The 14,037-nt window shown below is 47.3% G+C and overlaps 1 protein-coding gene across 2 annotated transcripts; it reads left to right on the forward strand.

Moving 5' to 3' along the window:
- The first annotated feature begins 16 nt into the window (after window positions 1-16).
- On the forward strand, window positions 17-13,442 carry ptprnb (protein tyrosine phosphatase receptor type Nb). Of its 2 annotated transcripts, XM_047031283.1 has the most exons (23): window positions 17-421; window positions 3,157-3,207; window positions 3,884-3,994; window positions 4,246-4,351; window positions 4,442-4,625; window positions 4,846-5,203; window positions 5,350-5,478; window positions 5,577-5,611; window positions 6,045-6,307; window positions 6,479-6,565; window positions 7,040-7,119; window positions 7,205-7,269; window positions 8,914-9,123; window positions 9,317-9,604; window positions 9,886-10,033; window positions 10,158-10,231; window positions 10,468-10,545; window positions 10,688-10,807; window positions 10,912-11,078; window positions 12,134-12,187; window positions 12,346-12,410; window positions 12,508-12,581; window positions 12,704-13,442. In XM_047031283.1, exons 1-23 carry the CDS (start codon window positions 346-348, stop codon window positions 12,773-12,775), a joined length of 2,895 nt encoding a protein of 964 aa, XP_046887239.1. In that variant the 5' UTR covers window positions 17-345; the 3' UTR covers window positions 12,776-13,442. The 2 variants fall into 2 exon arrangements, with proteins under 2 accessions (XP_046887239.1, XP_046887240.1); XM_047031284.1 differs by lacking the exon at window positions 6,479-6,565 and having other exon boundaries at window positions 12,704-13,441.
- Window positions 13,443-14,037: the final 595 nt, after the last annotated feature.

The following is a 14,037-nucleotide window of genomic DNA, read 5'->3' on the forward strand; positions in this document are numbered from 1 at the left end:
TTTCATCTATATACCAAGCAGGCTGTGTATTTAGTGTGTGTATGTTTTAGAAATGATATCATTTACATAATTTCTATATATTTTTTCTGTGCATGGATATGACGTAATTGCAGTGCTAGTGTGTTCAACACAAACAACCTGTCTGTGCTCCGGATCCGCTGCGCTCTGCTTTCCGGGTTTTCTACATTACCAATCCTCTCTTACACACTTGCGTTCACTGACTATCGGCGCACCTCCAGTGTAGATTCCCATCCACGGACCCTGTCCCTCCGATAGTTGCCAGAGATCATGAGGGTTTAAAACGGGACTGTTTAACAGCTTTGGCTGCCTTCACTCGGGGATAACATGAGATATCCGCGACTATGGCGCGTGCTGTGTCTGATGACTGTATGTTATCAAATGGGGATGTCAAGCCGATACGGTAAGAGTCCAAAATATTAAGTGACGGATGCATTTGAAATGACTCCGTGCAGAGCTCACAACTGTCGGTAAAGCCAGTAATTGCTTCATTAATCACTAAATCAAATCGAATACGCTATCGACCTATCGAATGCCTTTCTTCTGCTTTAACTCTAGGATTTAACATCAAATATTGAGAGTGAAATTACATGAGATGTATCCTATGCAAGGGGGCATTTATAATTGCCCGCCCAAGTTAATTGTTAAGAAAAAAAAATGTCTGGCATGTTTGGCATGGAATTAAAATTACATAGGTATAAGACGTGTACAGTTACGTCATTGTCAATTGTTTGGGTGGACTGAATTGTCGGTTTTGGAGTATGATTCATAGGCTTCCTATCCGCAATAACACTGAAAACAGGGCTGGATTGCCTGCGGACTGCTGTCCCACTCTTGAGAAATAAACCTAACATTTCTAACGAAGCAATGCTATGTTGTATTAGTTTTTTTTTCCACATCTAACATTTTCCAATCTATAACCTTTTACATGCAGGAAAAACATGAAGGCGAGAACGGGAACTAGTAAAACAGCAATTTAAAGCTATTTCCTTTGGTTGGTTGTATTGGATAGGCAGTATCTGTGATTAACTACGCTACTTGTTTCCGTTAATTGTTTATGGTTACTTAACAGTATTTTACTGTGTACTGTGTTGGCCATGCACTCTGCACTTCTGACCCGCAGCTCGTTTGCTTCAGCACCATGGACAGCTCTTTTACAGTTCCCCGTCCAATTCTTGTAAATGAACGGTGCCTGAAAAAAGAGGAGTGAATTATAGGGAAGCGTTGCTGTTGAACAAGGCCTACACTTGTCAGCCATTTGCTGTCTGAGTTCAATAGTGTACACAAGAGTCATGGCTTAGTGACATTTAGAGGTAGCAGTGAGACATTTGTCACATTTAGTTAAGTCTGAAGGAATCACCCTCAAGCTGGGATATGTATAACTGTGTTGTGTGTGGGTGTGTGGGTGTTATTCAGTGGGCATGGGGTCATCATTTTGTTTGCAGATATTGAATATTAGCTGTTTATTATTGGATGACATGGGATCCTAACATGTGTTGGTAGGCTAATGTAGCTTTTGACTCACCAGTGCATTGGTATTCTGTGGCTATTTGGCTGGCTGACTCATCCATGACAAGCTACCCTACGTCAACATTTGAGCTGGTTCATTCTGCTTCCCCCTGGTTGTGAAGGCTGAAGGCTTTCAAGCTTGATGCACACACACATCATATTTCAATAGACAAATCAATTATGTAGTAAACTGTTGACGGGTCTTTGAGATTCTTGGTGAATGTATTGCACTATTTTACGCAACATGAAATTAAATAACATTTCAATAACATAATAGTAATCTACCAATCATATTTAATTGTCATATCTGTGTGTCCCCTGTCTCCGTCAATACCGTTTCTCACAGGCTCACAGGCTCCACAACGAGGTCTGCTTAGCACAACACCCTCATCTCGCCCCATAAACACCCATTATTTCATTGCCATCTCATTTGGAAAGGGTATGATTTCAGTAGCAACGACGTGGGCAAAAAATAGCCCTTGTTTGTATGTCGAGCGCTCCCCCCTCCTACATCCGGCCCCTCAGTTCCAAAGCCACAGCAAGGGTGGCTGGAGGCATGGAGGGAGAAAGGTTGGGAGGGTAAAGAGTCATAGCACCGGAAACACCCACTCGCATGATTAGGCTTCGCTCTGGAAAGTATGGTATATCTGCGTGTGGGTTCTGTATCATGCCAATACGAAGAATGTAATTTTGGGGATGAAGTTTGCCAATATTCATTTCTATAAATATGACCCTGGACGTCAGACTGTGGTCCGTCTAGTGTAGTCCTGCAGTAGTGTGGGAGTCACCTTTGCAGCAAGCAGCTGGCAGCCACTGTTGCTATGACACGGTCCTGGAGTCGTTGACTGTTACAACATTGATTTATTAATTGTTAGGGGAACACAGACAACAATAAATCCCAGCTGGAGACAAAGAAGAATGCTGCTGTGATGCTTCTAATTACTGTGTCCAGACCCCCTACCTGGAACTCACTCAGTATTGAATACTCGGTAATGGATTTTATTAGAAAAAGCAAGCTGCTGTATGTTAGCGGATGTGATGTGTGATTGACAGGGCCTGTGGCTAATCGGTGTGCTTTGGTGGTCTGTGACGGACTCTGAGGAGAAAGTCCAGTCAGTGGGTGAGGGAATAGGAGAAAGACAGGGCGAGGGGAATGGAGACAGGAAGAGAGTGGTGGTGCGTGTGAACACGAGCTTGAGAAAAATGGGATGCAAGAAAGGAGACTAGTCATGCACATCCTAGTTTTTGGATCATAGGTCTCCACATTCATACAAAGGTATTATGTTTCTGAATATTGCCTTACAATTATAGTCCACAAGGCCATTCGGTCTAGTTGCTGGGTAACAGACTCTGGCGTGTTACCCATGCATCGATGTCCACTCTTAATAAACACACACGCAGCCAGATTCACAGATTGAAGTCCAGTAAAAGGTCACCCGTTCGCAGAAATTGTAACGAGAAATGTCGCCATCTTGCCACCTGGTATAATTACCTGCCACGTTCAAAGACTGTGATGGTGATGGGCTCTCTCCCCTCCCCTCCCCTCCCCTCCCCTCCCCTCCCCTCCCCTCCCCTCCCCTCCCCTCCCCTCCCCTCCCCTCCCCTCCCCTCCCCTCCCTGTGTTCCTAGGTTGTCTCTTTGAGAAGAAGCTCTGCCCCACTGACCAACCCTGCGTCGATGGTCAGTATTATCTCTAGAAGGGAACTGGTCTAATGTACAGCCCTATCTGCCTGCCGAACAGTACCCTGCTGTGCTTCATCTATATCTCTTTATCTCTCTCTGACTTTATCTGTTTTTTTCTCTGTCTGTCGCTAGACAGAGCTCATTTTTATAGTTTGTGCTACGTACAGTTCTAGATGATTCCCTGCATGTCTTGTTATGTTGACAAAGTGCGGTCCTGACTTCCTCAGCCCCCTCTTGTTATTAGCACCTCTATGTCCACACTGGCTGCCTGTGTTTGTTTCAAGCTGTTTTTAAAGGGTGCTGCTGGTTTGCATGTGCATGTGGAGTCTATAAGTAATTCAATGTGTGTTTGGTTGCCTGTGTGAATGAGGTGCCCGCTATCTCCTCTCTTGACTGTGTGAGAACACAGTGTAAACACATCCCCAGTGCTTTGACCGCGGCCGACCAATCCCATCTCTCCCCTCGCCCTCTCCATGGCAACAGTGACATCACCGGGCTGACGCCAGTGTCTCCCTCATGTGTACGTCTGAGAGAGAGGGAGAGATGGCGAGATAGCGAGGTGACGATGACTCACCCAGACCTACTCACTCTCTCTCACACACAACCTACAGACGCTCATTATTGGGTTTGTGTGAATTGGTGTGTGTGTGTATGTCCACTCTGTGCTCTGCAGATGGTCTGTTTGGGCAGTGCCAGGATCCACAGCAGCAGCGTGTTAAGTACCAGGTCTCAGTGTCCGTGCTGCATAGATTGCAGGAGGTGCTCAAGGAACTCATGATGCAAGGTGATGCATGTCACACACACCTGTGCAAACACATATAGCCACTTACATGACTCCCACAGGGTTTGCAATGGGGCTGTTAAAGTCAACAGTTTCCATAGTGATGGTGATAAAGATAAGCCGCTGTGGAAACTAAATTATGGGACATTATCTGGTTCTTTGGGGGAGTTTATGGGGATAGGACTTGCATATTAAAGTTGTACTCCACCTCTGACTACTGTGATTGACATTCGCGTTGGCCTATGGTTATGCAGGTCTCACTTGGCAGGACGACATCACCCAGTATGTAATTAGTAGGGAGATGAGTCGTGTTCCACAGCTCCGCCCCTCACCTGGACAACCGGACAAACCCATGGCTCAGTAAGACATCTAAAACAGTGTCCTTTAATTCCCCACAACTCTGACTGGTAAAAGGTGTGTACTGTGTACTTATTCATGTCTGTCCTTCAGGTCCTCCGAGGACCCTGGTAACGCTCTTTCTAGACTGCAGAACCCCAGCTCCAGGACCAGGGCTGAGGGAGGCCAGCCCAACCCAGACCTGATGCAGAAATACCTGGATTACATGATCGTCGATCCACCCCAATCCTCTCTGCACATGCAAACTCCCCTAATGGACCCTTACTCCTACCGCCAGGTGGAACTAAACTCTCCACACACATTAACACACGCACTGGAAACACACATTTAAAGCACAAACAGACATACATGTATACTTCACATTGAAAAGCAGCCCGTATTTATACATAAACTTAAAAGCAATTATCCAGTACAACAATCCAAACACATACTTTACAATATGTGTTTTCGTTTTGTAATTGAGGTTATCTGTGTGTGTGTGTGTGTGTTTCTTCCAGCAAAACTATGGTTACCAGGATGAAGAGGAGCGCTCCCTCAACTCCCTGGAGGGGGACAACTTCCACCGGACCTCCTCCCGCTCCGGGGGGAAAGGGACACGCCCCCGGGACAGAGACCGCCAGATGCTGCAGGACCTGGTCTCCCTGTACCTGTCCTCCCCCACCCAACCAGCCTCCCGCCACAGGGGGGCAGCACCTCTCTCTGCCTCACCCTTCTACCAAGAACTGGACTTCCCTCTGGACTACACCGAGGACTACATTTCCCAGGACGTAGAGGTCAGCAAGCAGCAGCAGCAGCGGCAGAAGCAGGAGCCGAAGAAACCTCAGAAGGACTATGACTCTTTGTCTGGATTCAGCGGTGAGTCTGTGTCTGTGTGTGAGTCTGTGGTTTAATGTGCTTCTGTGTATTTCAGTGTGACTGGGGGCGTGTGACTGTGTGTGTGATGATTCACGTCAAGTCTGGTGTCCTAACATGCCAGTTGTTCACTGTCCTTGTCTGCACAGAGGACTCCCTGCAGAAGCTGGCTCTGCTTCTAAACCACTACGGTATCAACATGAAGGACTTGACTCCAGAACAGCTAGACAACCTGCCTGCAGCTCTCAAACAGCTTCAGATGGAAAGCCCCAACATAGGTTGCTAGTATTGATATGCCATATCATCTTTAGGGGGGGTTTGTCTCAATAATCACTTTAGGTGATGCATCTCATCATTTGTATTGTTTGTTATTTAGATAAATACCGGAACAGTGATGTCACAAGAAAGAAGGTAATTTTTTGACAATCTTTTGTTTTCATGAAACTTCATTTAATAAAAAATGTTAACCCTATGACACCCTATGAGACTTTATGTTATTTTGACTTATGACCAGTAGATGTCAGCATGTGATCTTTATCTTACTGGGCTTATAGGAAACATGTCATTCAACATTCCTACCATCCCCATTGTGTAACAAAAACGTTTTGAGGATTTATGTGACTCATCTGTAACACTACATGGATCTGTGAATATCATCCTTCTGTAGATTCTTTGAAGAGCAATGTACAGTCAACAGCATTTTAGTTACTATATACCAACCATTACCTTAAGTATTTATTGAACATTGACAGATATGTGTGTCATTCTGCTGTCGGACATCCTTAGAGGATCTTTGGGAGACAATCTGCTATAAGCACTATTGCTTGTGTTATTGTTTCATAAGATCACTGAGGGGGCTATGACACACAACGTGGAGAACGGCCCTGTCGGAGGCCCCGCCGCCCCCCTGGTCCTGGGCCCTGGGCCTCCAGCCTCCCCAGCACACAAGGGGCCTACCCCGGGCCCCTCTGCCCCCCATGGCGTCGAGGGCGCCAGTGTGAAAGAGAAGACAGCCGCAGTCCCGGTGAGAGGAGGAAAACAGGGGAAGGACGAACCAGGGGCCTCCCAAGGGCGCGACCAACACGGATACATCGTCACAAACCAGAGGTGACCTCCTTTTTCTCAAACGGCCATTCCCACGACGCCTTCAAATCCTTGGTGCGCACGGATGACTGGGAGCCCGTTTGGCGCGCGCGCGCGTGTCTGTTTGGCGTGTGCGTACCAGTGTGCATGCGGGTGTGGATGTTTGTCGATGAATGTGTGTGTATCTCTCTGCAGCCCACTCAGTCTGTACGACGGGGTGCGTCTGCTGGAGATCCTGGCTGGGAGGATACACCTCTCCACTGGCTCTTTCATCAACATCAGGTAGGCCCTCTGGCAGGCGGCACAGGGCAGAGGAGAGCCCATGGAGAGGTTGACCCACGGGGGGGCCACACTCTACCTCAGTAACCATGGAGACGTGTGGTGTGCGTTCTCCACGGCCCAAAATCAAAAGCCAAGGCACTGCCCTCTCCCACTCTACAAATGATCCCCGAATCCTCCTCCTGATCCGACCACCCAAACCTGACCTCACCTTCTACTCCCTGCCTGCCATCCTGACCCCCCCTCCCCCTCCCCTAGATGCAGGTCCAATGGGGAGGTGTCCAGCCACCATCTCCCTACCCACGGTAGCAGACAGAGAGGGTCTTTATGGGCTTTGTAGAGGTGGGATTCATTCCCTCTCGTTTCCACAAGCACGCCTACTCCCGCTCGGCATCACTAGTCCCCTCATTCCCTCTTCCTGACCAGGCTACAGATCCAGCCGTCCATTCTAAGCTCCGGTGTGTTCTTCCCTTGCAGTGTGGTGGGCCCCGCATTGACCTTTCGAATCCGACCCAACAATCAGAACCTGAGTGCTGAGGATGTGGCTGATAATGCTGGTGAGCTGTATAAACGAGTATAGAGTCAGACTGGTGCGCCACTGGGAATCGATTGAAACCAATCCTCTCGTGTGCTGTTATTTAGTTGCAGAGAAGAACTTCCTGGAGTCCGAGACAAACTTGAAGATTGTTCAGACAGGTGTTGGTGAGGTAAGCTTGTGCTGCTGTCAGACCCCGTTTGTTTGTGCCTCTGTGTGTGTGCCTCTTCAAATGTGAGTGCATGTGGCTCCTCAATCTTTTTTCTCAAATCCATCAATCACTATTGTCTATTCATGCCTCCGTTGTCTCCATGGCTACTTCACCATGACAAACTCGTGGGGAATGTACCCACCACATGTGCAAGCCCCAAGAGGACTCCATATCCCTCCTCCTGTCTCTATGTCATGCGCGCAGCGTGCCCAATTTCATTGTACCTCAAATTTCCTTGCAGTAATGGTGCCGCCAAAATTCAATCAAACATTTTATTCTCTCAGTCTCCATCCGATTCTGAAAGGAACCTAACGAAGTCAGTGCTAATCGCTTGTCGTCTAATAATATACCGGACAGTCTAATGTAAGTGTTGCCGATCTAATTTAATTGCTACTTTAATTCCAACACGTTAGTTTATTAATTCTGCTCGTTTAAATGTTTAAATCAAATCTAGTCTGTATTTGCGTTTCATACATAGACTGACGGATAGTGGATTCTTTCTCAAATTAAAAATTGTGATGTACAGAAATGCATTGAGAAAACAAAGTAGCTCTTTTTTCTTTGCGGTGTCGCTCACGCAACCCGGGATGCTCCGTCAGTTGCCCGGGGAGTCGCATGATCCGCAGTTGACGTGTTTGTGAATGGTTATTCACCACGAAACAATATAATCAAGCATTTTAAATAGGCTTCGGTTATGCTAGAATTAGCCTGTCGAAGGAATTTATAGCCACACTTGTCTGGTTAATGTTTTAGAGACTTCAATTATTTCTAAAACTCACTGTTGCAGAAACTCAAAGTGCAGTTTATGTTTTACCACCCACATTCAGTCATCAACATTTATGTCCAAGTAGTGACAAGAAGATCTCTTACACTGCTTATATGTATTGAACCATAAACTTCAAGCAGTTTCCTGTAATTCATACCAGTTTTTTTATGCTCCCCATACTGCACAAGTACCAAACACGAGGCTACACCCCTAATCACCATCCCACCAAACCCATACCCATGCCACCCCCTGTGTCGAATATGTTTTCAGTGTCATTCATTTTATTTCAAATGTTTTCTTCCCCAACCCTGTATTTGAACTCACATGATTTCCCTTTTGGGGCCCAGTTAGTCTCAGGTGAGACACCTCCTCACCAGCCCCACTGTCCCCAGCCCCAATGTCTTCCGACTAGCTCCCCCTCCTTCACCCCAAACCCCCAGCACATTCCTGGGGCCTCTGAGGAGGGGAAAGAGGTCAGCAGGGCAAGACAGGCAACTGTTCTACCACGAAGGAGGAGGAGAGATGAAAGACGGCAGGAATAATTGTGCGCTCAGGCTAAAGAAGGTTTTTTTTCTTCTTTTTTTTTGTCACACAAGATCTTTGTTCCTCCACTTCTCTCCTCTTACCCGCGTTGAGTACAGAGATTAGGGTTAGGGGTGCGGAGGGGTTACTGTTACCACGGCAGCGGCAAGGCGCTTTCTTCCTTTGGATCGACCTCCTCTCGATTCTCGCCGCTTGCTATGACGCGCGGTGAGGATGAACGCACGCTCTGCGTTCCCTGTGCTCAAACGTTCCTTTTCTCCCCTTCCTTCTCGTTCCCTCTCTATTGCTTCTTCTAGAGAAATGATGGACAGGGCCTGCCCCAGGCCACCCGGGTCCCAGAGCGCTCCAGAGGAGTGTTCCTCACGCTGGTCAGCGTGGCCTGTGTGGGCGGCGTTCTTGTCGCTGCCGTGACCATTACCTGCCTGCGTCACCACGCCCACCGCTTGGCCTCGGAGAAGCTGGGCTTGGGGCCGGAGGGAGGCAGTGTCACGCACCAGGAATACCAGGTTGGCCACGCCCCCCCCACTAAAAAAACACACACAACAGGCAATCTATCAACCTGTGTCACTTTGTTGTGCCGGCCCAGACTGTTCACTATGCCATAGTTTCAGCAACAATGATGGCTCTCCTGCCCCATGGGAATCCCCCTTACGAACACTTCCGTCAGCACCTATGACTGATTTGAACCCATTCCGTCAGGACCTGTGTCGCCAGCATATGGCATCCAAGGGAGCCTTCAGCCGTTTGGAGGGAGCTGGAGGTGGTGGGGGAGGAGGAGGAGGGTCTGGAGGGGCTGGAGGGGCCGGCTCTGGAGGAGGAGGAGGTGCGCCGGGGGGAGGAGGTACGGACACCTCCCGGGTGAGCAGCGTGTCGTCCCAGTTCAGCGACGCGCCCCAGCCCAGCCCCAGCTCGCACAGTTCCACCCCATCCTGGTGTGAGGAGCCAGCCCAGTCCAACATGGACATCTCCACCGGTCACATGATCCTGGTGAGTGACCCTTCCATAGGCCTTCTAGCCTTGTCCCCACAGTGTGGACCTACAGTACATCCTGTATGTTTCTTGGCAGAGAGTGCAAGCATATAGGCTTTAGGATAGGTATTCCCACAGCTCCGAATATATTAACAGTTCGACTACAGTAGACGGTCATGATATACTAAGAGATGTGCATCTTCGAGTAATGAGCATCCAATGACTTTATTGACGTTGGTGAACTGTGAATGTCTCAGCGGGGGTTGAGGGTTTCATGGAGAGCCTGTGGTGTCCCTCAGGCCTACATGGAGGATCATCTGAAGAACAAGGACCGTCTGATGAAGGAGTGGGATGCGCTGTGCTCTTACCAGGCCGAGCCCAGCACGGTGTCCGTGGCCCAGAGCGAGGGCAACCTGAAGAAGAACCGCTGCCCAGATTCCGTTCCCTGTGAGTTCCCTCTTGTCTCGCCCCTGGTATTCCCCCACCTTGCTCGATCCTTGCTCGGATTCGATGTCAACTCAATCATCACACGTTCCCTTCCGCCTGAGTAAGATGATGTTCTGTTCTGCAGATGACCACTCCAGAGTGAAGCTGAAGGTTGAGACTAACCCTTCCAGGACTGACTACATCAATGCCAGTACTATAGTAAGCCACCCAGACCCCCCCCCCCCCCCCTGAGTCACCAGGTTATTCATCGTACCATGCCACACAGCAACCCCCTACTTATCTAGTGACATCTAATGGCACAACCCCCTCCCCACTCCCACAAATGACTGCGTGTGGGTGAATGGAGTTGTCACCATGGAGATTAGTGTCCATGGTGTCCCTCCATTGTAGGGTTGTGGGTGTTGACCCCTGACCTTTGCCCTCTGATACCTTAGATTGAGCACGACCCCCGGATGCCGGCTTACATCGCTACCCAGGGACCTCTGTCACACACCATCTCAGACTTCTGGCAGGTCAGGTCGACTGGATGTTTTGGACATGAGGATTGTGACCATGGCTTTTAGTCCGTTGGTTCTTGTTCAAATTCTACAATCTGCAATGCCTGGAATAAAAAATAATTCGTTTTGCTTCTACCGTACAATCCTTGTTGTGTAGATGGTGTGGGAAAATGGCTGCACTGTGATAGTTATGATGACTGCACTTGTCGAGGATGGAGAGAAGCAGTGTGATCGTTACTGGCCCGATGAGGGTTCGTCCCTGTACCACATCTATGAGGTCAGCGCTCTTTCTTCAACCGTGTGTTCACGTGCACGCGTGTGTGTGTGTTAGTGGTTGTGTGCATGCCCCCTCATCCTTTGTTCTTGACGTGGGCCCTTCAGGTAAATCTGGTTTCAGAGCACATCTGGTGTAACGACTTCCTGGTGCGTAGCTTCTACCTGAAGAACGTGCAGACCCAGGAAACGCGCACGCTCACCCAGTTCCACTTCCTCAGCTGGCCTGCTCAGGGCATCCCCAACTCCACACGCCCTCTACTGGACTTCCGCAGGTACTGCATCAACAGCGATCGTGCCGTTTCAGTGCTGGAGATTTGGAACACTCTCTATTGTACATGATGCATCTCGCTCTTCAATTGTTCCATGAATGTATTGTATGTATACATGTTTTGTACATTTATCACATATGATCATATGATGACAGATGGATAATAGAAAGTGCTCCAGCCCAATGAATACGTGCTTTATGTTTCCGCCCTCACGATTCCTCTCTCTCTCTGTTCACTACATCTCATTCATCCACACCATGAGTCCCTTCCAAGCCTTCCTATATCCTTTACACACTCTCTGTTACTCCTTATATGTTCTCCTTACCCCCCCCCCCCCCCCTCCCTCTCTCATTCTTTCTCAGACTCTCTCTGTCCCTCCTCTTATTTGCTCTCCCTTGTGCGATGGAGGTCAGCAGGGCCCATGGTTTTTTTACATATCTGTCGGTGTCATCTTTGTGATTTGCAGCTAGTAGTCTGGGTCCAGTTGCATAGTCACAAAAATGATCATGGACAGATGTGGCTGCAGCAAGAGGTCCATCGCCGAATCCTTGCTCATTATTTATCCCCCGTGTTCTGGTTCTTTCTCTCTCGCTCGACTTCTCTTTCTCTCACTCCTGCCATTTTCTCTGTCATTCGTCTAAAGGTCATGAACCTACGTTTTCATAGTCTGTCCAATAGTCCTTTTTAATTCTAGGGTGAGTGTTGAACTCCTGACAGATTTGTAAGTGGGAAGTAAGACTGTGTATGACTAGCGTTGGTTCTTCTCATACCTATGTCCTCACCTGAGATAGGCGACGGCCTTGAAAATGGGTTGCATGTTTACATTTAGAGGAAACTGGCTTTTCCCTTATGACAGTTAAGAGTAGGCCATTTATTGCCCGGCTTGATATTCTTCCCCATGCATGGCAAAACGACTTTCTATGACAAACGTTGTGTCTTACAGATTTAAACCTCTCTCCATTCTCAGCAGGAACATATGAATCGATGATATTGTATGTCCTTGTGAGAATTGATATCGTCTTCGATCTCTCTCTCTTTCTGCGTCTGTATGTTCACAGAAAGGTGAATAAATGCTACCGAGGACGATCCTGCCCCATCATTGTGCACTGCAGGTAAACCATCACATGCAGTACCACTTCCCTCCAGGGTGTGGTACACATGCACCATGTTTCATGACGTTCATCACGGCTGGCTGTATGACCCGTCAGTGTGACGTATTCGCTTGCCCACTGTTACCACATTCTAACCCTAAGTCTAAACTCTCACACAGTGATGGTACTGGTCGGACCGGGACTTATATCCTGCTTGATATGGTTCTGAACCGCATGGCTAAGGGTGAGGACTATGCAGTAGTCATGCAGTACTTTTTCTCCCACTCATAGGAAGGTTGTGGACTCTAAAGACTATGTCTCATAATTACATCTTATTCCAGGAGTGAAGGAGATTGACATTGCGGCTACACTGGAGCATGTTCGGGACCAAAGACCGGGAATGGTGCGCACCAAGGTACCGTCATTTTTTATGATCAAATCTTTGCACCAGAAAGGCCTCAAACATTGCTTTCCTTTTTGCTTACATCTTGTATGTCTCGCATGCATACAGTAGTAAACAGTTGTTTCTTTTCACAGGATCAGTTTGAATTTGCCCTGACGGCTGTTGCGGAGGAGGTGAATGCGATCCTGAAAGCCCTGCCCCAGTGAATCTACCCGGATCCAGACCTGCTTGCCTGTACCTCACACTCCCAACTCAGTACACCTCCTTTGCACACGGAATTGTATTTGAAATCATCAATTGTGTCTTACCTTGCCTTTTTGTCTAGAACCTGATGATGAATGACCCTGTGCTTCTATCGTTTTAGATGATGTCTTTGATTTATACTGCTGTCTGTGATGATGCCAATGGCCTAGATTTCTCTTTCTCTCATTTCCTTCTGAAAAGTGTTGTTGAGAATAGTTTGAATTCTGGTTGGAGTAGACTTGGAAGACTCTCAGTCTTTTACGGAACATTAATGTCAACATTTATATCAACTACCTACTGTATGGGGCGAGCCACCACAATGGTTCAAGAGAAGGTGGAGATGGAAGGGTTGCCAGTTAGCACTCTCTCTGACTCTTCCTGTCTCTGAGAGTGTGATTGTTTACATAAACGACTCTCAAATTCATCCCATTCACTTTACTTGTTCTTTCATTTGATTAACCATTGAAAAAATGACAAACCTTTGTGTCCACATCCTCTCATGTGCCATTGAGATAATTGTAAAAGATTTATGCGATTATTGTTGTATACCTCAAGCAAATCAGAAAAACACAAATAAAAAATTTCAAAGTATGAAAATTGCCTATTTTGTAACTGTAATATGATTAATAAACTTTTTCGTGTTAAGTGCTGCAATTGCATGTACACTGTCTTTCTCTGATCACTCACTCATTTAGTCGCTGGAAAAGCTTGTTAGAGACGTAACGGATGTGCGAGAAAATAATGGTTCCCGGGTGCCGGAATACACATAACCGACCAATTTAAGTTCCTGGAAACAAAACAGCAACGTGGGCCGTGAGGTATGTTTGTCATCTTAATATGACATATGACCAATGTTTGATTACCATTTGTCCGTTGATGTAGTCCGGTAGGTAAACCAGAATTGCACTGGTTGTCTAAGGAGCGACGTTAGTTGTTTTATTTAAACGGGTCATGTCACAAAAGCCTAAACATTTAAATTAATAATTACGATATGTAGTGGGTGTTTGGGTAAAACAGTTAACCAGTTTGGCAGACATAAGAGACTCCAACTGTCTGCCATATCTTACACTTGCAGCATTTTGTATCATATCACATCTTCTGCTTTAACATTCAAGACAGACGTGGCTCTTAAAGATTATGGCAAAAAAATTAAGACTTTGAAACCCACGATGGTCTACATTGCGTTATAGGCTTATTAACTGAGCATTGTATCAAACCATATTAG

The sequence above is a fragment of the Hypomesus transpacificus genome, chromosome 12, assembly GCF_021917145.1.
Source record: "Hypomesus transpacificus isolate Combined female chromosome 12, fHypTra1, whole genome shotgun sequence".
NCBI classification, from domain to species: Eukaryota; Metazoa; Chordata; class Actinopteri; order Osmeriformes; family Osmeridae; genus Hypomesus; species Hypomesus transpacificus.

What these genes read in the sequence shown, in the direction of transcription:
- ptprnb (XM_047031283.1), top strand. Translation starts at nt 346, where the DNA reads ATGAGATATCCGCGACTATGGCGCGTGCTGTGTCTGATGACTGTATGT. An exon ending in CTCTTTGTCTGGATTCAGCG is followed by an intron (nt 5,204 to 5,349) that starts GTGAGTCTGTGT and finishes TTGTCTGCACAG; the next exon opens with AGGACTCCCTGCAGAAGCTG. An exon ending in GGCTCTTTCATCAACATCAG is followed by an intron (nt 6,566 to 7,039) that starts GTAGGCCCTCTG and finishes CTTCCCTTGCAG; the next exon opens with TGTGGTGGGCCCCGCATTGA.